At 38.3% G+C, this 22594-nt stretch overlaps 4 protein-coding genes across 4 annotated transcripts; all 4 read right to left on the bottom strand.

The window, feature by feature from the left end:
- Positions 1-408: 408 nt before the first annotated feature.
- On the bottom strand, positions 409-1335 carry LOC107299865 (olfactory receptor 10G6-like). Its single transcript, XM_015829207.2, has one exon. The coding sequence runs from the start codon at positions 1333-1335 to the stop codon at positions 409-411; it is 927 nt and encodes a 308-aa protein (XP_015684693.2).
- A 5284-nt stretch (positions 1336-6619) lies between these two features.
- On the bottom strand, positions 6620-7546 carry LOC107299864 (olfactory receptor 10G6-like). The gene has a single exon (XM_015829206.2). The coding sequence runs from the start codon at positions 7544-7546 to the stop codon at positions 6620-6622; it is 927 nt and encodes a 308-aa protein (XP_015684692.2).
- A 4509-nt stretch (positions 7547-12055) lies between these two features.
- On the bottom strand, positions 12056-12994 carry LOC107299863 (olfactory receptor 10G6-like). Its single transcript, XM_015829205.1, has one exon. It carries the CDS (start codon positions 12992-12994, stop codon positions 12056-12058), a length of 939 nt encoding a protein of 312 aa, XP_015684691.1.
- A 7782-nt stretch (positions 12995-20776) lies between these two features.
- Positions 20777-21703, bottom strand: LOC107299862 (olfactory receptor 10G6-like). The gene has a single exon (XM_015829204.2). It carries the CDS (start codon positions 21701-21703, stop codon positions 20777-20779), a length of 927 nt encoding a protein of 308 aa, XP_015684690.2.
- Between the last annotated feature and the right edge of the window lie 891 nt (positions 21704-22594).

Below are 22594 nucleotides of genomic sequence, written 5' to 3'. Positions count from 1 at the left end.
ATGGAGGGGGATATGAAAAACTTGGGAAGATCTCATTTCTCAAGTAAAGTTCATCTGGAAAATTATTCTTATACTCCTTGCTGCTCAGATCAATAATTCTCTTAAAATTCAGCAAGTCACCGCAGGAAACAACTGCACACTGATCTGTACTATTCATGACAACAACAGAAGAGAAAGCAGCAATATTTTACCCAATCTTTCCGTACAACACACTATGTGATTTGAAAGAATCTGCTGGTGCTCATGTTTCTAATCAGCTGCTCTGCTTTCTATACAATTTGATCAGCTATATCTATTTTTTAATAGTTGTCAATAGAAAATTTGGGTGTAGCCGTAAAATAGCTTTGATGACATGAATTAGACTATTTTTAAAAATCTTAAACATTTCTTGGGTTTACTTGCTGCTATCTATTCTGGATTCCCACTCCAGAGTTTCAGCAGAGCAGTTTTCATCTCCTTGTTCCTAAGTGTATATATTAGTGGGTTCAACAAAGGGGTGATGGTGGTGTAGAACACACTTAACACACTATCAATGGAGTCCTGAGAAGCCGGCCTCAAATAATGATAGAACACAGGGAGGAAGTATAAGCACACCACAGTAAGATGGGCAGAGCAAGTGGAGAAAGCTTTGTGCCATCCTTCACGGCTACTGATCTTCAAAATGGCCGTGAAGATGTAAACATAAGATGTTAGGATGAGGAGAAAGTAGGTCATCGTTACAAAGCCCATGTCAATGATGATAATCAGTTCTTTAAAATGTATGTCACCACAAGCCAGCTTCAAGACAGGTGGAACATCACAGAAGACATAGTCAATATAATTGTCCTCTCCATAAGACAAATGAAAGGTGAGAGAAGTTTGAAAGGCAGCATGGATGCAGCCTCCAATTATGGTAGCCAGAGAGAAGATGAGACACAATTTCCAACTCATGATGTTGCCATAGTGAAGTGGTTTACAAATGGCCAAGAAGCGGTCATAAGACATCACGGTGAAAAGAAAACATTCTGCATACCCAACAATGTTCAAAAAGAATACCTGTGTGACACACCCTGAAAAGGATATGACCCTTCCCAAGATGTTGAATCCTGCAATAACTTTGGGAACCACCACAGCTGATAATGTCATGTCCAGGATGGAGAGATTACATAGGAACCAATACATGGGCTTGTGCAATTGAAGGTCAGAGATCACCATCAAGATGATCAGAGAATTTCCAGAAAGAGTGAGGGCGAACATGATTGAGAAGAAGAGAAGCAAGGGTAGCTTGAACCCTTGTGGATATGGAAACCCAGAGAGGATAAACTCATTTGGGGCTGATAGGTTGGAACACTCCATGTGTTAGTTATTCTTATATGTATCCAGGTCTTTGAGCAATGAGTCAATCTAATGGAGCACTTTGCTTGGAGTTAGTTACTACCAGGTAGACATTTCTGAGAGTTTCTGCATAATTTGTTAGACTTGAGTTTACTTACTGTGTGCACTTTTGTTCCAGATGTAGAAAACAATATCACATCATCCTTATTCTGTCATATGTCATGGCACCACTGTATAAAAAACATTTGAAAACTATTAAATTAATAAATATTCAATGTGATGGAGAAAAAAAACTGCTCTTTTTCCTTTTATTTCATATGTATTTGAAGTTCGAAAAGTCTCTCCCTCCAGATCTTGTGGCTTACTATAACATTGCTTTTTCAACTTGATACAATCTACTGGTGATACAAAGAAACAATATTCAGTCATAACAATCATAAATCCTAACAATAAATTAGCAATCAGCAATCATGCAATGACACAGTACTAAAGAGACCTTTGAACTCACTGTCGATTATTCCTTTGAGGGGCATAACTTTCCTTTCAATGACCATTTCCGATACTGTGAATATGTTGAGGAAGAAGCTATTGAATTTCCTCTACTCTGTGGTTGCTCATGTAAAATGGATTGCAATTGGCAAAATTATATCTTTGTCAGGACTACCACAACTTGCTAATGCAGTTGCAGAATAGCAGATGGAAGCTATTGATGTGCATTTAAATGATTTGCTTTCTGATTTTTAGCTTTATAGTTAAAAATGCCATTGAGTTTCCATTAGGCAATTTATGGACAGCAGATGATCTTTCTTTTCAGAGACTGCAATTTTATTTGAGGAGAAGGAGATCTTCAGCCAAACTGAGAATGCAGAAAACCATCTTAAGAACTTCTTTACAAAATGGGAGACTGAATTGCAAGGTGTTGAAGTTCCAAAAAAAAAAAGCAATCAGCTGTTTTGAAAAGTTAGCTTGTTTTAAGCTTATATGTTGTGAGTTAGTATGTTATTCCAAGTCTTTAGATGCCTTCTTAATTAGGAATAGGTGTTTTCATTCTTTTCCATCCAGAGAGCTTTGGTCTGTTGTGACGTTGTGATGAACTCCTGTTTGATATGACCTTTCAGTGTGAAGTGAAGAATTGGGCAGACTCATGTATCTTCATTTCTCCAAGTGGGAGCATTTAGATACTTCTGTTTCCATATCTTTTTAAAATATTGCATTTTCAGCGAACACTCTGCCTTTATTCCCTACAGATAGTGCATGTTATTTTAAATATTGCTGATTTAAGAGAGAGGCAATTATGATTACCAGAAAGTCCACTGGGGAACAATTACTTTCAAACAATTAGTAAATTTTAAAGTTTGCACACATAATAATCAAAGAGATAATTAGCCATGAGTTATGATCCTATTGTTTCCAATGGGAATTAATTCAGAACAATTTTTTTTACTCCAGAATTGACTGTCAGTCATTTCTCTGCCTTACCATTTGGGTTAACTTTTTCCTCCTCCAAATGCTTTGTTAGAATTTCAGCTTTCCCCTTGATCAATTATAATTTTGACTTCATCTTGAAATCCACGATACATCTTGTCTCTTTCCTGATTTATTTTTACTCATCTTGGGCAGCGAGGTTTGCTGCCCTAGTCAGGAAACATTACAAGTCATAATGATATAGCAGATCTCACTGTTTTATGTATTCTGGATACATATATGTGTTTTTAGGAAGAAACACCAGGATTTGGTTCATTCTTGGGTATGCCTTACTAAAATTGTACCTCTAATGTATGTGATCTGACCTTGTACCAGAGTACTCCCTTTTTGGCTAAACATTATTTCTCATTTTAGTCTATGATTGTATGTTAATTTTGATTTGGAAAAGGACCTGTTCATTTTGCTGGTTATGTTTGCAGTGGAAACAAAAGGTCCAAGGAAATGGATGTTGCATTAATTTATAGTTGCAAAAAAGGATAACAAAAGTTATCTCTAAGGAGCCATCATCATCATAATAATAGTAAAGTTGGAAGGGACCTTGGAGGTCATCTAGTCCAAGCCCCTGCTCAGGCAGGAAACCCTATACCATTTCAGACAAATGGCTGTCCAGTCTCTTCTTAAAAACCTCCAGTGTTGGAGCATTCACCGCTTCTGGAGGCAGGTTGTTCCATGTTCATTCCTCTGATGTAGGAGATGAACAGGCTGAGCTCGAAAGCAAGGTCAAATGTGTCATCAGTTTGGAGGTGGTACGCTCCCACAAGAGACCTTAGTCCAACCCTGTGTAAATTCCACTGTTTCTTATCTAGTGGCAATTTGTCTTGACGATTAGTAGATCAGATTCATGTGTATAGGTAAGACGTAATAAATTTGAAATGAATAGAACTCAGTTCCTCTTCCTGTTCACTTGTGCCTGACACAGGGTTTTCAAAGATTTGAACTTAAATGTCACCATAGTGGCTGCAACCACATGACATAACACCAAGAGAGCCACCATCTTGACTTCTCTTGTGGGTGTTGCTGTCCACTGCCACACAATAATCTTGAACATGTGCCATCAAGTCAATATTGAACCTTAGTGATCACAGAGACAAATTTCTCCAGGAAGTTCTGGTTCTTCAGTTCTGCCAAGGAGGCACCCATTGTCACTGTAATTGAATCATCTTATTTTTCTTTTTAAATATAAGAAATTGGACATAATTTTTCATGAATGACATTTTGCTGTTCATTTTCTAAAAATTTATCCTGTATAAAAGATAATATCGTTGAATCCTATATTATTGTTTCATTTAGCCTTGAGATGACTGGAAAGGGGGCAGGCTAAAAACCTATTTATCAAGTATCAGAAGATACCAAGAATGCTTCTTTCCCAAATATTCCAACTGCAGTCGAGAAAATTCAGGTTTAAACAAAGAATGGAATCATATACAAGTTTGCCTGTCAAAATATTTGACATTTTTATTAGGGAACACATAGCTACACTGAATGTCAAGTTTTCTTAATCCTGTGCTATATTTCAAATTTAATGAATAAAGTCACACAAATACAATGTTAATGTCAACTCTGCAATGAATTGAACTGAAGCCATTTTCATTTCGTTTTCGGTTGCCACATATTTAGAATAGAAGGAGGGGGGAAGTGTAGTTTTAAGCTAGCCATAACAATTCTCAAGTATGGGAACCAAGGTCATTAATGATAACATTTTAGCAGGCTGGAGATCTGGGAGGAGTGCCTGCATTTAGTAACAATTGGTGAATGTGATTTATGACTTCTAAGTGGGGTGGGAATTGCAACTTGCAATTTTGTAACCAGGGGGAGGGGAATTTAGTCTTGGATTCACCTTTGTATGTGCCATTATGTTGTAGCCAAATAAAATTGTTCTTTGAGGAAGAATTCCTTGCCTTGAAGTTCTTTTAATTGGTCTCATCTATCAGAACCATGACAGTTTATTGAAATGGCAATATCAAAGAGATTCCTAAAGCATGGGAGAAGCATGTAAAAAGATATTCAGAAGAAGCCTTTTCTTGCTAGGAATCTTGAATTAAATATTTTTTTTAATTTATAACACCAGACATGTATTCTTTTCCGTATTTTTCCTCTGATTTCAGTGTCAAGATACCTTGAATAATGGCAGAATTTATGTGTATAATTAATGGAAGAAGTTATGAGTGATGACAATCTATGCAAATCCTCCTCCTCCTCCTCCCTCTCCCTTTCCCCTCCCTCTCTTCTTTTTAAATAATCAATAAGGTTCTTCAATCCTTGGTACCATCTTTCTCCCAATCCAAATGAAGAGAATTTGGATTTAAATATAAGTATAATAGGGAAATAGATTTATGTAAGGGAAGAAAGGTACCTCTGGGCCCCGATATACAAAACCTGTCATAAGGTCAGGATCCCTAGACTAAGGAAGGATGCATCAAACAAGACTTGTGATAAGCCTCTTCCATTGCAACAACACCAGCAACCAAAATACAGCAAAATAAATAAAATGGTGTAGGGTTTCCTGCCTGAGCAAGGGGTTGGACTCGATGACCTCCAAGGTCCCTTCCAACTTTATTATTATATTATATTATATAAACTCTTTCAATTCCCCAATACGCTTACTTCATCTTATGGTTTTAGGTCCTACATATACATTGCCAGGGCATTCAAAGAATTGGTCCAAAAAGTCAACATGGTGGTTTCAGCCCCATGTAGAACCCCAATGAAGCTACCATCTTGAGTTTTCTTATGTGCAGTTCTGTGCAGTGCCCACCTGAAATTCAGTAACTCACTACAGGAGACAGCTGCACTATATGATTATTGACAGGGAACAGAAGAGAAAGCAGCAGTATTTCCACATTATTTTTGCTCCCCAGAAAAATGTCAGCATCATTACAAGTCAGGGTAAAAGATTGCATAATTATCTTCTTACTATCTCTGCTGTGTTTAGAGAGAAAGAGCTATGTGTGGTATCTGCAAATTGAACATACAATGTGCTATTGCTCATGTTCCCTGCATAACAAAGCAAAAGAACAATGTTTATTCAGATTATAATATCGGAGAGACTCCTACAGCATGAAAGAAGTACACACAAAGACATTCAGAGGAGTTATTTCAAACAGGTACAGTCATCTATAAACTCGCCCATACAGTAGCTTTTGAATAAAAATTAGTTGCCTAATAATTCTTTTACCCTTTGATTTTTCCCCCTATATGTTGCGATCCATTCATACAGGTCTTGTAGGAGGCAGTGGAATTTCAGCCAGTAGTACAGGAAAAGTCTAATGAGAAACAGTGGAGAGGATGATGTGATGGAATTCTTTCTCTTCTGTGTCAAAGACAGCAGAGCTAACAGAAGCTGGCTGAAAAAGGACTTTGTGAACAACTGTTTTCAAGGTTTGGCTGGATGAGGACTTCTCTAGGAGAAGCACAAAGCAGCACCTGATGGGAATAGTTGCTCTGTAAACTTTAGGCTTCCTTCAGCATTGTTTACATCTCAGATCCTTTCCTGAGCATCTGTTCAAGCTTTCTCTTGAAACCTCCCGCAGGTGGAAGGACCATTGGTCCAACTTGAGATGCTGATTGTTTACACCTCTAAGCAGATCATCCTCACTCCAAGATTAAGAAGGACACAGCCCAGACCTATCCCCAATTTTCTAATGAGCTCCTTGTGCCTTTCTATGGAATTTGAGCAGCCATATCCATACTTTAAGAGTGGTTGGTAGAAAATTTCAGTAGATCCATAAAATTAAGATTTCCATCCTAAAAGGATGATGTAAACTTGACTATTCACCATGTTTCTTTTTAAAAACATAAACATGGGTATACTTCCTATTGTCTATTCAGGATTCCCACTCCAGAGTTTCAGCAGAGCAATTTTAATCTCCTTGTTCCTAAGTGTGTATATCACTGGGTTCAACAAAGGGGTGATGGTGGTGTAGCACATACTTACAACACTATCCATGGAGTCCTGAGATGCTGGCCTCATATAGCGATAAAACACAGGCAGGTAGTATAGGAACACCACAGTAAGATGAGCAGAGCAAGTGGAGAATGCTCTGTGTCGACCTTCACTGCTACTAATCTTCAAAATGGCTGTGATGATGTAAGCATAAGAGGCTAGGATGAAGAAAAAGCAGGCCATTGCAATAAAACCCATGTCAGTGATGATCATCAACTCATTAAGTTTTGTATCAGCACAAGCCAGCTTCAGGATGGATGGAGCATCACAGAAGATATAGTCAATATAGTTGTCCTCTCCATAAGGCAAATGAAAGGTGAGTGATGTCAGAAATGCAGAGTTGAGGCTGCCTCCAATTATGGTACCCAAGGAAAGGAAGAGACAAACTTTCCAGCTCATGATGTTGGTATAATGGAGTGGCTTACAAATGGCCAAGAAGCGGTCGTAAGCCATCAAGGTGTAAAGAAAAGATTCTGCACATCCAACAGAGTTCAAAAACAATACCTGTGTGACGCAACCTGCAAAGGAAATGATTTTTCCTCTGGAACTGAAGCCTACAATAACTTTGGGAACCACCACAGCTGAAAAGGCCGTGTCCAGGATAGAGAGATGACAAAGGAACCAGTACATGGGCTTGTGCAATTGAAGGTCAGAGATCACCACCAAGATGATCAGAAAGTTTCCAGAAAGGGTGAGGGCAAACATGATTGAAAAGAAGAGCAGCAATGGTAGCTTGAACCCTTGTGGATATGGAAACCCAGAAAGGATAAAGTCATGTGGGGCTGATTGATTTGGACATTCCATGTGTCAGTTATTCTTATATATACTTGAAGTCTTTGATCAATGATCTACTCTAAGAGACAAGTTGTCTGGAGATATTTCCTACTGGGTCCCTGACGTCCCTGACAGCTTCTGTGCATTTTGTATCACTTGAATCTACTTACTTTTTTCAGATCTACAAAACAATATAACATCATTTTATTTCTGTCACATGTTAAGGGGCAGCTACAGTACATAAAATACATTTAAAAAAACATTAAATAAATAAATATTCAGTGTGGTGGAGAAAGACCTACTATTTTTACTTTCTATTTCATATCTATCATCTATCTAACAAAATTCTGAGCAGGCCCTTTCATGAAGAAAGGGAAGTTGCTAGGAAAGTATCTTGAAGTGAAACTTATTTAGCAAATTCCCTCTAATACTCCTGAATATGTACAAATTTGAAAAGTATCTCCTCCCCCCAAATGACTGTGGAAAACCACAGATATCCTGTCATCTATACTATTTGCATTACCTTTCAGCTAGATATGATCTGCTGAAGATACGAATAAGCAATATTCCACAACTACAATCAAAATAAATCATTGGTCATAACACAATACTAAGTGCACTAACTCAATGGTTTCTGATTTTTAGCTTTATAACATGTCATTCTGTTTCTCTGAGACAATTTGTGAAAAACAGATGATCTTTCCTTTCAGAGACTGCTTTTTTCCCCCCAGTTGTACCAGAGAAATCTTCAATCAAATTGAGAAGGTTAAGGTTACTTTCCAAAATGATAGCTGAGAGAATGAGTTGCATGAATACCTAAATAAGATGTTGCAATTCCAAAAAGGTGGTCAGCTGTTGTGAATTATTGGCATGTTGTAAGCGTTTGTGTTCTAGTTTTGTATGATATTCCAAGTCTTGCTGAATCCTTCTCAATAAGGATTAGGTGTTCTCTCTCTTTCTCATCACAGATGTGTTATGAAGGTATTATGATTCTTTCAATTTATGGACTCTCGGTTTGAAATGAAGAAATAAGTAATTATATATCCTGGTGCATCCTTTTAGCAGCATTTCTATATTTCTCCCATGACATCTTTTAAATGTTGTGTGTTTATTAATCACAATATCTTTATTATCAAGAGTTAGGGAAAGGAATGCTGTTGAATGCCGTTCCATCAAATTCCATTGAGAATTATTTTAGAATATTGCTAATTTTGGGGAAAGGCAATTATGATACCCAGAAATTCAACTGGGGCACAATTATTTTCAACTATAGATTAGGTTGAAAATTCAGATGAATAATTATCCAACAGAATTATTAGCCATTGAGTAAAGATTCTATTGTTTCCAATGGGAAGTAATTCAGAATTATTTTATCCTGCACATGACTACAAAGTTATTCTTCTCTGTTATCCCCCAGCATTATATATCTCTTCTCCTAAAACCCTTATGCTATACAGTATTACTGTTGATAACTTATAATATTCCTCCTACTTAAAATCCTTGAGCTTTTTTGTCTGTTTCTCCTGATCTTCTGTATAAACAGGAAGCAAACCTCATACTCACTCAGACTGATGGTGTTATCTAGTCGGGTAATGAAATGTTTGCAAACCAACAACCAAGTTCAGAGAATGACACAAACTCTTCTGCTTTGAATACAACCCTCTATTCCCTTGCCTCATTGCCACTTCCTACTCCAGATGTGGTGGAATGTAACCTGGAATTGCAGAAGGGAATGACTCCTTTCCAGAGGTCAAAGAACAAGTGAAACTTGGAATTTCTGGTAGGCAGAAAGAGAGCAGTATATGGCAAATCTAGACAGCATACTAAAAAGCAGAGACATCACCCTGCCAACAAAAGTACGTATAGTCAAGGCTATGGTTTTCCCAGTTGCAATGTATGGCTATGAAAGTTGGACCATAAGAAAGGCTGAGCGCAAAAGAATTGAGGCCTTTGAACTATGGTGCTGGAGAAGACTCCTGTGAGTCCCCTGGACTGCAAGGCAATCAAACTGGTCAGTCCTAGAGGAGATCAACCCTGACTGCTCTTTAGAAGGCCAGATCCTTAAGTTGAAACTCAAATACTTTGGCCACCTAATGAGAAGGAAGGACTCACTGGAGAAGAGCCTAATGCTGGGAAATATTGAGGGCAATAGAAGAAAGGGATGACAGAGAATGAGGTGGCTGGATGGAGTCACTGAAGCAGCAGGCGTGAACTTAAATGGACTCCAGAAGATGGTAGAGGACAAGAAGGCCTGGAGGAACGTTGTCCATGGGGTCGCGATGGGTCGGACACGACTTCGCAACTAACAACAACAATAGTTATACAGATGCTTTAGTGTAGCAAGATTCAGTCTGTAAGCAATCAACTACTCATAAATACTGTAACTCTTCATGTCATTCTTGGTTTTTGAGACCTGACACCAGATGAAGACAATGTTAGAATTAAAGGCAATGGATGATCAGGCAACACAGTTTGCTTTAAGGCACGGGTGTCAAACTCACCACGTCATGTGACATGTTGCGACGTATCACGATTCTTTTTGCATTGCCGGCAATGGGGTTGGCGCGGCTTCGATATAATGAAACCGGCTCCCAGGCTGGCAGTTTGACACCCCTGCTTTAAGGGAAGAGAAGTATCTCTAAGCCATTGCACCTAGATCTAATGAGCTGGTCAGGAACAGAGTCTAGAACAATTTGCTGCAGCCAACTTGCTGTGGCCAATACTCCATGGGACAACTCACCACAGGACAAGAATTATACTAATAATGAAGAAATAGTGGAATGGAATCATTACAAAAGGAGGAACAAAATGAAATGTAAATGACAAAAATTAAAATAATTGTAAATTATTTTAAATGACTAAATTGAATATTTGAATTGTCCTGCAGTGAGCTGTCCCATGGCAAGTTGGCCATAGTGAGTTGACTGTGGTGAGCTCTCCCATTCTGGGTCAGAATTTGTTGACCCAAGAAAGTCATATGACACAAGGGCGATTGCTACCCCACCTTTGCAATAAGGCCAGCATCCAATCATACCGGAGAGCAAATTCTCAAATTCTCTTCCTTCATCTTGTAGTTTATTTATGAAAACTTAATAAAAAGTGGACCATCATGATGTGCTTGAAGAAAAATGGTCAAGCAATGGTTGAGCATCTCAAGGGCAGAAAAGAACTTGACTATCATTGCATGATGGAAGACTGAGAAACCCAATATCTTGATTATTTTTTTACTGTGGATGTTCCTTTCCTTTGCCACAAATATGAAGTAAAAGTCTGCCTTTTGCTACCAAGATCAATGTCACACCCTCCATTCATTTATTCATTTCGACTTAATTCTTTTTTTACTTCATGCCATTTTAGGTTTTGCCATTCTGTTGGGAGGAGCGAGGTTTAGCACTGGGGAAAGGGGGCTCTAGGATGTATTTCCTTCACTTTGTTCTTTTCCACTTTGATATATCTTGTTGGGTGTGAAAGGGGAGGGAGGAATGTGCCTAGGGCCATCTGCCTTATCTCCCCTTTGCTGGGAGGAAACTGAGGTGTGCAAGAACTGGTTCCCATAACAACTTCCCATAACAACAACCGGATTGGCCGGTCAAACTGGACAGTTGGGCACTGGGGAGGGGTTATACAGGAATGCTTAATGCAACATTTTTGCATGGGAAATATTCAGATCTTGCCTTGCTTCTCTGCTGTCACTATCTTCCAATAAAAGTTCCTATTGAAACTATGCCACTTTCAAGAGTGCTGCTTTCTTGAGAGTATTAGATGAGGTGGACCTTATAATCAAGTCATTTCTGTTGCTCTTTCAATTGCTTGAAATGTCATTTGAGAACATAGATGAGGTCCTGTGTCTTCTTTAGCAAATCTATGAATCACTCAAGACCTATTTGTTTCCTCTTTAATTCTCCAATTATAGAAAGGTTGCATTCTGAATACAGGTAATCCTCAATTTATGACTGGCAATCATTCATAGTGACAACATAACTACATGGGGGTCACTTATGACTCAGTTCCAGACTTCTAATGGTCACTCCCTGCAGTCACATAACTCAATTTCAGGCACTTGGCAACACAGCCACAATTATGGCTGTTTACATTGTTCCATAGTTACATGACTGTGTTTTATGACAGTTTTGCTGAAAGTTGGCAGTTATTTCCAATTTTCAGCAAAACTGGCCCCATTGTGAACCATGGGTTCCCTTAATGACTATGGCATTCACTTAACAACCATTGTAAAAAGGTTGTACGAAGGAGTTGGTCATGTTTCCTCTTCTCTTTCCCCTTCTAAACAAGATATAATTCCTTGAATTATGAAAGAAAGATGACACAAAACTGCATACAGTAGGTCATATGAAAGGAGTTATTTATCTGTACTTTTAAAAAAACTTAACCTAGCTCCATCAATTTCTTAACATCTCCTCAAAGATGAAGAGTCCCTAAAATAGGATAATTTACACATTCAAAACTCGAAACAAACATGACTATTCACCATTTTTATTTTTAAAAAATAAATATAAAATTATTTTACATATTTTCTGCTACCTACTCTGCATTCCCACCCCAGAGTTTCAGCAGAGCAGTTTTCATCTCCTTGTTCCTAAGGGTATATATTAGTGGGTTCAACAAAGGGGTTACTGTGGTGTAAAACATGCTTATCACACCATCCATGGAGTCCTGAGAAGCTGGTCTCAGATAATGGTAGACCACAGGCAGGTAGTATATGACCACCACACTAACATGTGCAGTACAAGTTGAGAAAGCTCGGCGCCGTCCTTCACTACTACTAATTCTTAGAATAGCCATGATGATGTAAACATAGGATGCTAGGATAAGAAGAAAGCAAGTCATTGCTACAAGGCCAACATCAATGAAGGTCATCAACTCATTAAGTTTTGTATCAGCACAAGCCAACTTCAATATGGCAGGAATATCACAGAAGACATAGTCAATATAGTTTCTTTGTCCATAAGGCAAGCGAAAAGTGAGCGATGTCTGAAATGTAGAGTTGAGGCAGCCACCAATTATGGTACCCAAGGAGAGGACAAGACAGACTCTCCAGCTCATGATATTGCCATAGTGGAGTGGTTTACAGATGGCCAAGAAGCGGTCATAAGCCATCAAGGTGAAGAGAAGGCTTTCTGCACATCCCAAGAAGTTGAAAAAAAAAATTTGAGTCACACATCCAGAAAAAGAGATAATATTCCCCCCAGGATTGAATCCTGCAATAACTGTAGGGACCACCACAGCTGAGGCGGCCATGTCCAGGATGGAAAGATGACACAGGAACCAGTACATGGGCTTGTGCAGTTGAAGGTCAGAGATCACCACCAAGATGATCAGTGAATTTCCAGCAAGAGTGAGTGCAANAGTGAGTGCAAACATGACTGAGAAGAAGAGAAACAAGGGGACCTTAAGTTCTCTTGCATATGGGAACCCAGAGAGGACAAAATTGTTTGGGGCTGTTTGATTTGAGCAATCCATGAATCTGCTTTTCTTATGCTTACTTCAGCTCTTTGAGGAATGAGAGATTTTAGGAGGAATGTTTCATTTACAGATAGTTTTAAACGGAAAAAAGCTATTGGCAACTTATTTGCATTCTGCAAGTTCTGCCTTTATGGCCTAAGGAGGTTTAATGGATTCCAATTTAATCTTCTTTCAAACATAGAAACCTGCATCACCTCATCATTAAGGTCAGCACCATCCTTACAGGGTAGAGTTATCTCTCAGTTATTTCCCATTTGAAAAGTATAACAGTTCTAATAAATTAATGTCCATGTCAAAAAGAAGCCACTGGATATCTTAGGTGAAACTAGCAGTTCTCAGTCACATCCTCCAACATGTTATTAGTTTTTTCTTGTCAAAATTCTAGCATTACAGATGTATTTATAGTGTATCTTTAATTAGTGTCCACTTCTTTTGCAGCTCCTCATAAAAATAAATGGGAAAAACACTGCCTCTCAAAATCCGAGACTCATTTTTAGAGTTAATGAAGTTCTAGGGAAAAAAAATGTTTAGGAAACAGAAAGATATATTTTTTAATAGTTAAAATTTGGCCAAGCAATTAATGGATCATAACAGTACCAGTAGTCCTTGACTTACAACAATTTGTTTAGTGACCATTTGAAGGTATAATGGCACTGAAAAAAAGTGACTTCTGTCTGTTTTTCACACTTATGACTGTTGCAGCAGCCCCATGGTCATGTGATCAAAATTCAGATGCAGTGTCATGTGATCAACTTTGGCGACCTTCTGACAAGCAAACTCAATGGGGAAGCCAGATTCACTTAACAACCATGTTGCTAACTTAGCAATTGCAGTGATCCGCTTAACAACTATGGCAAGAAAGGCTATATAATGGGGGCACCACTCATTTAACAACTATCTCACTTAGCAGCAGTTGTCGTAAGTCGAGGACCACTTATATTGGAGGTGTAATACTTCTCTATGGTCTAGAATTTTGTAAATTTCTGCCAGGGAAAGAAGCTATCCTAAAATTTAGAAGCATAAATTCCCAATTTGGCTCTCAGTATTTATTTTCTACCATTGAAAGAGATGTGAAGAAATTCCGCATTTCTCTTGCAGCATGAATGATCTGGCAGCGATTTTGTCCCCAAGTTGACATATGTTTGTATATCCAGTCTTTCCTCTTTGAGTTCCAAATCAGACACAGTTATATATTTACACCTCATTATTATCCCACTCCAATTCATTTGACTTTGACTGATGAACAACAATTAAAAAAATGAGAGTTTCCCCAACCCCAGACTGGTAGGGTTGGGTTGTAGCAGAGGAAGTGGGTCCAAGCCAGCAAATGAGGTAAGAAATACCAGAAAGACAAATTTTAAAATATTTGCAACATTTCCACTTAAGAAAAAACCCCAAATGATTATCAAGCAAGCAGACAGGAACCTGTTATTTCGATCATCCACCTGATATAAAACAAAAGTATGGGCTTACACTGAAGAAAGTACTTTGACATGGGTGGTGGACATCACATGATTCTGCCTAACTGGACAATATTTGATACACAAATATGAAGGATGGGTTATTGTTCCATCTCATATGCATATACAGGACATAGGTCATATGCAAGTTCAAGAAATTCTGCTCTGAAATGACCATGTGGAACATCATGGAGATAAAGATCCTGAGATCCTTTGCCTTACCTTCATATAAACAGTGCAGAGCCTGCAGAAGACTCACCAGTCAAAACACAACATGGAAAGCAGCCTTGCACATACAATTTTTTGGGCATCGTTTCCCTCCTTATAGATTTATTCCAACTTGTAAATGTCTTGGCAAAAAAGCAAATCAATCCATTTTTCATTTCTCTGCTTGCTGATGTAGAATTGCACAAGGAAAACCTAGCTAGGTCTGTCATTAAGGTCTAATGACATTGTTGGAAGAGAAACTGGAAACTTTGAATGGGTTTTAGAACTTTCTTGATAGCATCTCGTTCTGTTCCTCTTCTGTTCCAGAAGGTTTACTGGACAAAGTATAGACAGCAGATAGTCTTTCTCTTCAGAGGCAGCAATGGAATTTGAGTTGCACCAACTCAAATGTTATGCAGAGGGAGAGACCAAGTTTTCTTCTCAAGAGATGATTGAGATCACTACTTGCATGGACTCCAACAAAGGGGACTATTTCCAAAAAAGGACTCTTGTATTGAGACATATAAGCTTAATGTGAACTAGAGTTTTTCCAGGTCATCTGGATTCCCTCTTAATTAGGATTAGGTCTTCTTTCCATTTCTCACCTAGAGGTTCTTGAAGTTTCGGTCTGAGGATATTATGGATTCTGGAAAGATGGATATGAAAAAAAAAAGAATTAGGCAGATTAATATATTCTGGAGCATTCAAGAAGGAGCTCTTTCACACTTCTGTTTGCACAGCTTTTTAAAATATTCCATCTTCCAAGAACATTCTGTCACCTTCCCCAGACAGAAGCCCTGTTGAGCTTTCTACTAAATTCCAGTGTGCCTGGAAATTGCAAAAAACAAAACAAAACAAAAACCTGATTTAAGAGAAAGGCAATTACTGTTGCCTTATATTCCATGGAGTATAATTACTTTTGAACAATCAGTTAGTTTGAAAGTCCAATCCCATAATAATCAATAAGACCAACTAATCATGTGTTGGAAGTCCCACTGATTTCAAGGGATATTAATTTAGAACAATTCTTTTATCCAGTATTTGACTGCCAAAAATCTCTTTTGCCACTTTTTCTTTCTAAATGCTTCTGCCTTCTCCTGGTGAACCATAATATTGTCCACATCTTAAAATCCATAATCTCTTTTGAGTCTCTTCTGATCTTCTCTCGAAAGAGACTTTTGCTTCTCCTGCAGCATCAGCTTCAAGTCCAACTTCAAAGTGTTTGGTTTTTGAACAGCTCTACCTTTAATATCTCCCAGGTCTTAAATAAATCAAAATCTATTTTTAATGCACACTCTTCGTGTTTTTAAAAAGAAACCGAAGATTTCAGTTAACCTTTGAGCACTGAATATTAAAAATACAGTGTGTTTGATGTGTGTAGTGGGGTGCCCCAGGGCTCTGTTCTGGGCTCAGTGCTCTTCAACATCTTCATCAATGATTTGGATGAGGGGATAGATGGGGAACTCATCAAATTTACAGATGACACCAAGCTGGCAGGAATAGCCAATGCTCCAGAAGACAGGCTTAAGATACAGGAGGATCTGGACAGACTTGAACATTGGGCACTATCTAACAAAATGAAATTCAATGGTGAAAAAAGTAAGGTTCTACATTTAGGCAAGAAAAACCAAATGTACAGGTATAGTATAGGGGGTACCTTGCTCAATAGTAGTAACTGTGAGAGGGATCTCGGAGTCCTAGTGGAAATTCACTTAATAATAATAATAATAATAATAATAATAATAATAATAATAATAATAATAATAATAATAATAATAATAATAATAATAATAATAATAATAATAATAAAGTTGGAAGGGACCTCGGAGGTCATCTAGTCCAACCTCCTGCTCAGGCAGGAAACCCTATACCATTTCAGACAAATGGCTGTCCAGTTTCTTCTTAAAAACTTCCAGTGTTGGCGCATTCACCGCTTCTGGAGGCAGGTTGTTCCACTGGTTAATTGTTCTAACTGTCAGGATGTTTCTCCTTAGTTCTAGGTTGCTTCTCTCTTTGGTTAATAATAATAATAATAATAATAATAATAATAATAATAATAATAATAATAATAATAATAATAATAATAATAATAATAATAATAATAATAATAATAATAATAATAATGATAAAGTTGGAAGGGACCTCGGAGGTCATCTAGTCCAACCTCCTGCTGAGGCAGGAAACCCTATACCATTTCAGACAAATGGTTGTCCAGTTTCTTCTTAAAAACTTCCAGTGTTGGCGCATTCACCGCTTCTGGAGGCAGATTGTTCCACTGGTTAATTGTTCTAACTGTCAGGAAGTTTCTCCTTAGTTCTAGGTTGCTTCTCTCTTTGGGTTAGTTTCCACCCGTTGCTTCTTGTCCTGCCTTCAGGTGCCTTGGAGAATAGCCTGACTCCCTCTTCTTTGTGGCAGCCCCTAAGATATTGGAACACTGCTATCATGTCCCCCCTCGTCCTTCTCTTCGTTAAACTAGACATACCCAATTCCAGCAACCGTTCCTTATATGTTTTAGCCTCCAGTCCCCTAATCATCTTTGTTGCTCTTCTCTGTACTCTTTCTAGAGTCTCAACATCTTTTTTACATCATGGTGACCAAAACTGGATGCAGTATTCCAAGTGTGGCCTTACCAAGGCATTGTAAAGTGGTATTAACACTTCACGTGATCTTGATTCTATCCCTCTGTTAATGCAGCCTAGCACTGTGTTGGCTTTTTTGGCAGCTGCAGCACACTGCTGGCTCATATTTAAATGATTGTCCACTAGGACTTTGAGGTCCCTCTCGCAGTTGCTACTATTGAGCAAGGTACCCCCTATACTATACCTGTACATTTGGTTTTTCTTGCCTAAATGTAGAACCTTACTTTTTTTACCATTGAATTTCATTTTGTTAGATAGCGCACAGTGTTCAAGCCTGTCCAGATCCTCCTGTATCCTAAGCCTGTCTTCTGGACTGTTGGCTATTCCTGCCAGCTTGGTGTCGTCTGCAAATTTGATGAGTTCCCCATCTATCCCCTCGTCCAGATCGTTGATGAAGATGTTGAAGAGTACTGGGCCCAGAACAGAGCCCTGGGGCACCCCACTACACACTTCCCTCCATGTAGATGCGGTTCCATTGAGGACCACACGCTGAATACAGCCAGTCAGCCAGCTATGGATCCATCTGGTGGTGAGCCAGCAGTGTGCTGCAGCTGCCAAAAAAGCCAACACAGTGCTGGGCTGCATTAACAGAGGGATAGAATCAAGATCATGTGAAGTATTAATACCACTTTACAATGCCTTGGTAAGGCCACACTTGGAATACTGCATCCAGTTTTGGTCACCACAATGTAAAAAGGATGCTGAGACTCTAGAAAGAGTACAGAGAAGAGCAACAAAGATGATTAGGGGACTGGAGGCTAAAACATACAAGGAACGGTTGCTGGAATTGGGTATGTCTAGTTTAACGAAGAGAAGGACGAGGAGGGACGTGATAGCAGTGTTCCAAGAGACTGGAGAGCCATTTGTCTGAAATGGAATACGGTTTCCTGCCTGAGCAGGGGGTTAGACTAGATGACCTCCAAGGTCCCTTCCAACTACTACTACTACTACTACTACTACTACTACTACTACTACTACTACTACTACTACTACTACTACTACTACTACTACTTCTTCTTCTTCTTCTTCTTCTTCTTCTTCTTCTTCTTCTTCTTCTTCTTCTTCTTCTTCTTCTTCTTCTGTGGTCTTTGTGTTTTCTTTCTGACTAGACATTTTTTTTCCTTGTATGAATCAATGGTAATATTATTTTGATAAATGCAGTGGTTTTTCTTTTTGGTTATGTTTCCAGGAATCTGGTGAGAAAAAAGATGACAAAGAAAATGGATATTGCATGTCTTTAAGGTTTTCAATACTGATACCTTGTTGTCCATCAATTATGCCAACATCTCAGGAACATACTTCTCTTTTTAAATCTGAACAAGTTTTCTCTGTCTAAGAGTTTTAGCTGGAGAACTACTTAGAAATGTATTCCATTTACATAACAATATCTATTATATTCCATTTTTTATGGAATGTCAAGAAATATTGTATATTCTCTTGATATACATACATGTACAATCAACAGAATAGTTTTAAAGGAACAAATATGCATATAAACTCTTCGGAGCTTTTTTCTTTTTTCTTTTACAAATACTTTTTTTTAAAAAAAGGAATTAATTTCCCCTTTATTAGAATAAAAGGGAGTGGATGATTTGGCCAAATGTTTCTTGTGAGGGAAGAAAGGTAGCACCTGGCCACCAGCCCAAAGTTAGTGATAAATTGCTCAAAGAAGTATATATCACAGGAGGTTGATTGCTAAGATCCCCACCTTTGCAATAAGGCCAATGGCCAATCATATTGGAGGGCAAAATAAACTTGTCAAGTGCAGGAAATCAGGACTCCAGGTAGATCCAAAGAATATAGGTTTATTGTAGGCAAATACTCTCTACAAGAATCTGAACTACTGACGGTCAAAGCAAATAGGCAATGGATAAGAGTCAATAGAATTCAAGGTGGGCTGGATTTAGATCTCATGTGGTGTATGAAGGGATTTGAGACTGATGACACATTTGACCCCTCCCTTGGGCTCAGCCTGGTCATCTCCTACAAAACTCTTTCAATTCTCCTATACCTGTAATTCATATTGTGATTTATTCATGAAAGCCTAATTGAATAAAAAGAGCAGGAGACCCGAAGGACATCATGGTGGTCTTAAAGAATAATGGCTGCTCAGCTCAATGAAGGAAAAAGAAATAATTCCACTTAGCTATACAAGAACATATACTCATGAATTTGCATGAAGAAAGGAAAGATGGAATCAGAAGAAAAATGGAAACTGATAAGACACCCTAAAGCTTTTTTCCCATTCTTCACCTGCCATTAATGGTACAGATCAGGTCACATATACAGTATTGTTTAGTTCTTTGTTAGAGCACTGTCTCTGATTTGATGTTTTCTCTTAAGTTTCTCTCATTTATATCCATGGCTGGAGTGTTTTATAAATTAAGACATGGGCTGCAACTGTCTGATGGGACACAAATAAAGTCACAATCTTAATTTTTTTACCCTCCCTATCTATGTATCTGCTCATTGTCCAGTCATGATGATGATCATGTGCCATAAAGTCAGATTTGACCACAAAACGACTACACAGATAGACCTTCTGCAAGATGATCTGCACATATTTGGTCCTTCACATCTTCCAAGACTGTAGCCATTGTCACTATAATTGTGTCCATCTACTGGTACTAAAATCTAAGATTTTCTGTCATTCTTTCTGCTGCTTTAAATAGCCTCCAGGAACATGAATGAACGATGATCCTCTCTGTTTCTTAACAATTCAACTGTCAGGTGCAATAAATCAGGAAGCAAGGTCATTCAAATCATTACAGGTGTATTACATGCTAAAGCTCTCTACAAGAATCTGAACTACAAGCAGTCAAAGCAAATTGGCGGTAGATAAGAGTCAATGGAATTCAAAGTGGGCTAGATTTAGATATCTTATGGGCAGGAAGGGACCTAAGACTGATGAAGCATTTGACCCCTCCTTTGGGCTCAGCCTGGTCATCTCCTACATTGACTCTCAAACCTTGTTCACACAAAAATTGATGCTTCTTCTAACCCAGCTATTCTGCTTTGATCTCCAACAACCAGACCAGGCGAACATTGTGTAGGGATCCTTTATCCTGTAGACCTAACTTCAAGAGTTTTCTTAGCACTGCTTGTATTTCAGATTCTTTCCTGAGCCTCTTTTCAATCTTCCTCTTGAAATCACACAAGGGTAGGGTGACTGTTGGACCAAATTCAGGTTTTTATTATTTCCCCTTTCTCTAAACAAACATCACCATGAGAATGAAGGAGAAAATGGTTATCACAAGGCACAATTTCATCTGAAAAGAGGTATTTCTTTTCAAATTTCTAATAGATTTCTTTTGGCATTCTCTGTAAATTTGTCCAGTTACATCAATTATTAAAGCATTCCATAGAAATTACACTGTGGTCATAAAGCAGGACAGATTTCCATACCAAAATGTTGACATTAACTACTGACCATGCTCAAGAAAATCAAAATAAGTTGTATACACAGTTGCTGTTTACTCTGGATCCCTACCCCAGAGTTTCAGCAGAGCAGTTTTCATCTCCTTGTTCCTAAGGGTATATATTAGTGGGTTCAACAAAGGAGTTACTGTGGTGTAGAACATGCTCACTACACCATCCATGGAGTCCTGAGAAGCTGGTCTCAGATAATGGTACACCACAGGCAGATAGTATATGATCACCACAGTAAGATGGGCAGTGCAAGTTGAGAAGGCTCGGTGCCGTCCTTCATGACTACTAATTCTCAAAATAGCCATGATGATGTAAACATAGGATGCTAAGATAAGCAGAAAGCAAGTCATTGCTACAAGGCCAACATCAGTGAACATCATCAACTCGTTAAGCGTTATATCAACGCAAGTCAATTTCAGCATGGCAGGAATGTCACAGAAGACATAGTCAATGTAGTTTTTCTGTCCATAAGGCAAGTGAAAAGTGAGAAATGTCTGAAATGTGGATTGGAGGGATCCTCCAATTATGGTACCCAAGGAGAAGATGAGACATGTTCTCCACCTCATGATGTTGCCATAGTGGAGTGGTTTACAAATGGCCAAGAAGCGGTCATAAGCCATCAAAGTGTAGAGAAGGCTTTCTGAACATCCCAGGAAATGAAAAAAGAATACTTGAGTCACACACCCTAGGAAAGAAATGACTTTCCCCCCAGGATTGAATCCTGCAATAATTTTGGGAACCACCACAGCGGAGAAGGCCATGTCCAGGATGGAAAGATGACACAGGAACCAGTACATGGGCTTGTGCAATTGAAGGTCAGTGATCACCATCAAGATGATCAGAGAATTTCCAGAAAGTGTTAGGAGGAACATGATGGAGAAGAAGGAAACCAAGGGAATCTTGAGCTCTTGTTGATATGGAAACCCAGCAAGGATAAATATACTTGGTGCTGTTTGATTCAGACATGCCATGGGTCAGTTATTCTTAGGACTTTGGAGTTTCTTCCCACTGGATAGAAGATGCTGACAGTTTATCCTATTTTGTAGTCCTAGTATTTACTTTGCATTGGATAGATGTCATGTATTACAATCCACTCTTTCTTCAAGTGCAGGAAATTATATCATATCATTCTCGTTCAGTTGAATATCAAGTGGGCAGCTATAAAATAATGAGTGAGTGAGTGAATGAAAGAAAGAAAGGAAGGAAGGAAGGAAGGAAGGAAGGAAGGAAGGAAGGAAGGAATAGCAATAGCAATAGCAATAGCAATAGCACTTAGACTTATATACCGCTTCATATTACTTTACAGTCCTTTTTAAGTGGTTTACAGCCTATTGCCCCAACAAACTGGATCCTCATTTACTGACCTTGGAAGGATGGAAAGCTGAGTCAACCTTGATCCAGTCAGGACAAACTCCTGGCAGTGGGTAGAGTTAGCCTACAATACTAACCACTGTGCCAACATGGCTCTTGGTAAAAAAAAAACACTTGTTCAATTATTTTATATCATTTTTCTTAAAAAAATATAGCAATTCAGACCAACAAAATAAAACTATTGGTTTGGCAGAATTAGATAGGGGTAGAATTAGTGCAAGTCCTCAGCCCTGCTGAATGTATTATTAGTTCTCTCCTGTCAAAGTTATTATCTTACTGGACTATTGATAACTTTAAGAAAGCATCAAAAAAAATTTCAGTTCCTCATAAAAATAAATGAAAAAAAAAACCCTGTCTCAAAATTTTACTCATTGAAAGATTTACAGAAATGAGGAGGAATATTGAGAAGTTTGACTCAGTTTCAAAATCTGAGTCCTTTCTTGGATTAAATGATGTTCCAGAAAGAAATAATATCCAACAAAGCAGATAGT

Source organism: Protobothrops mucrosquamatus, unplaced genomic scaffold, assembly GCF_001527695.2.
Source record: "Protobothrops mucrosquamatus isolate PMUCROS unplaced genomic scaffold, P.Mucros_1.0 scaffold5621, whole genome shotgun sequence".
NCBI classification, from domain to species: Eukaryota; Metazoa; Chordata; class Lepidosauria; order Squamata; family Viperidae; genus Protobothrops; species Protobothrops mucrosquamatus.
This window is presented reverse-complemented; position numbering and strand designations above follow the sequence as displayed.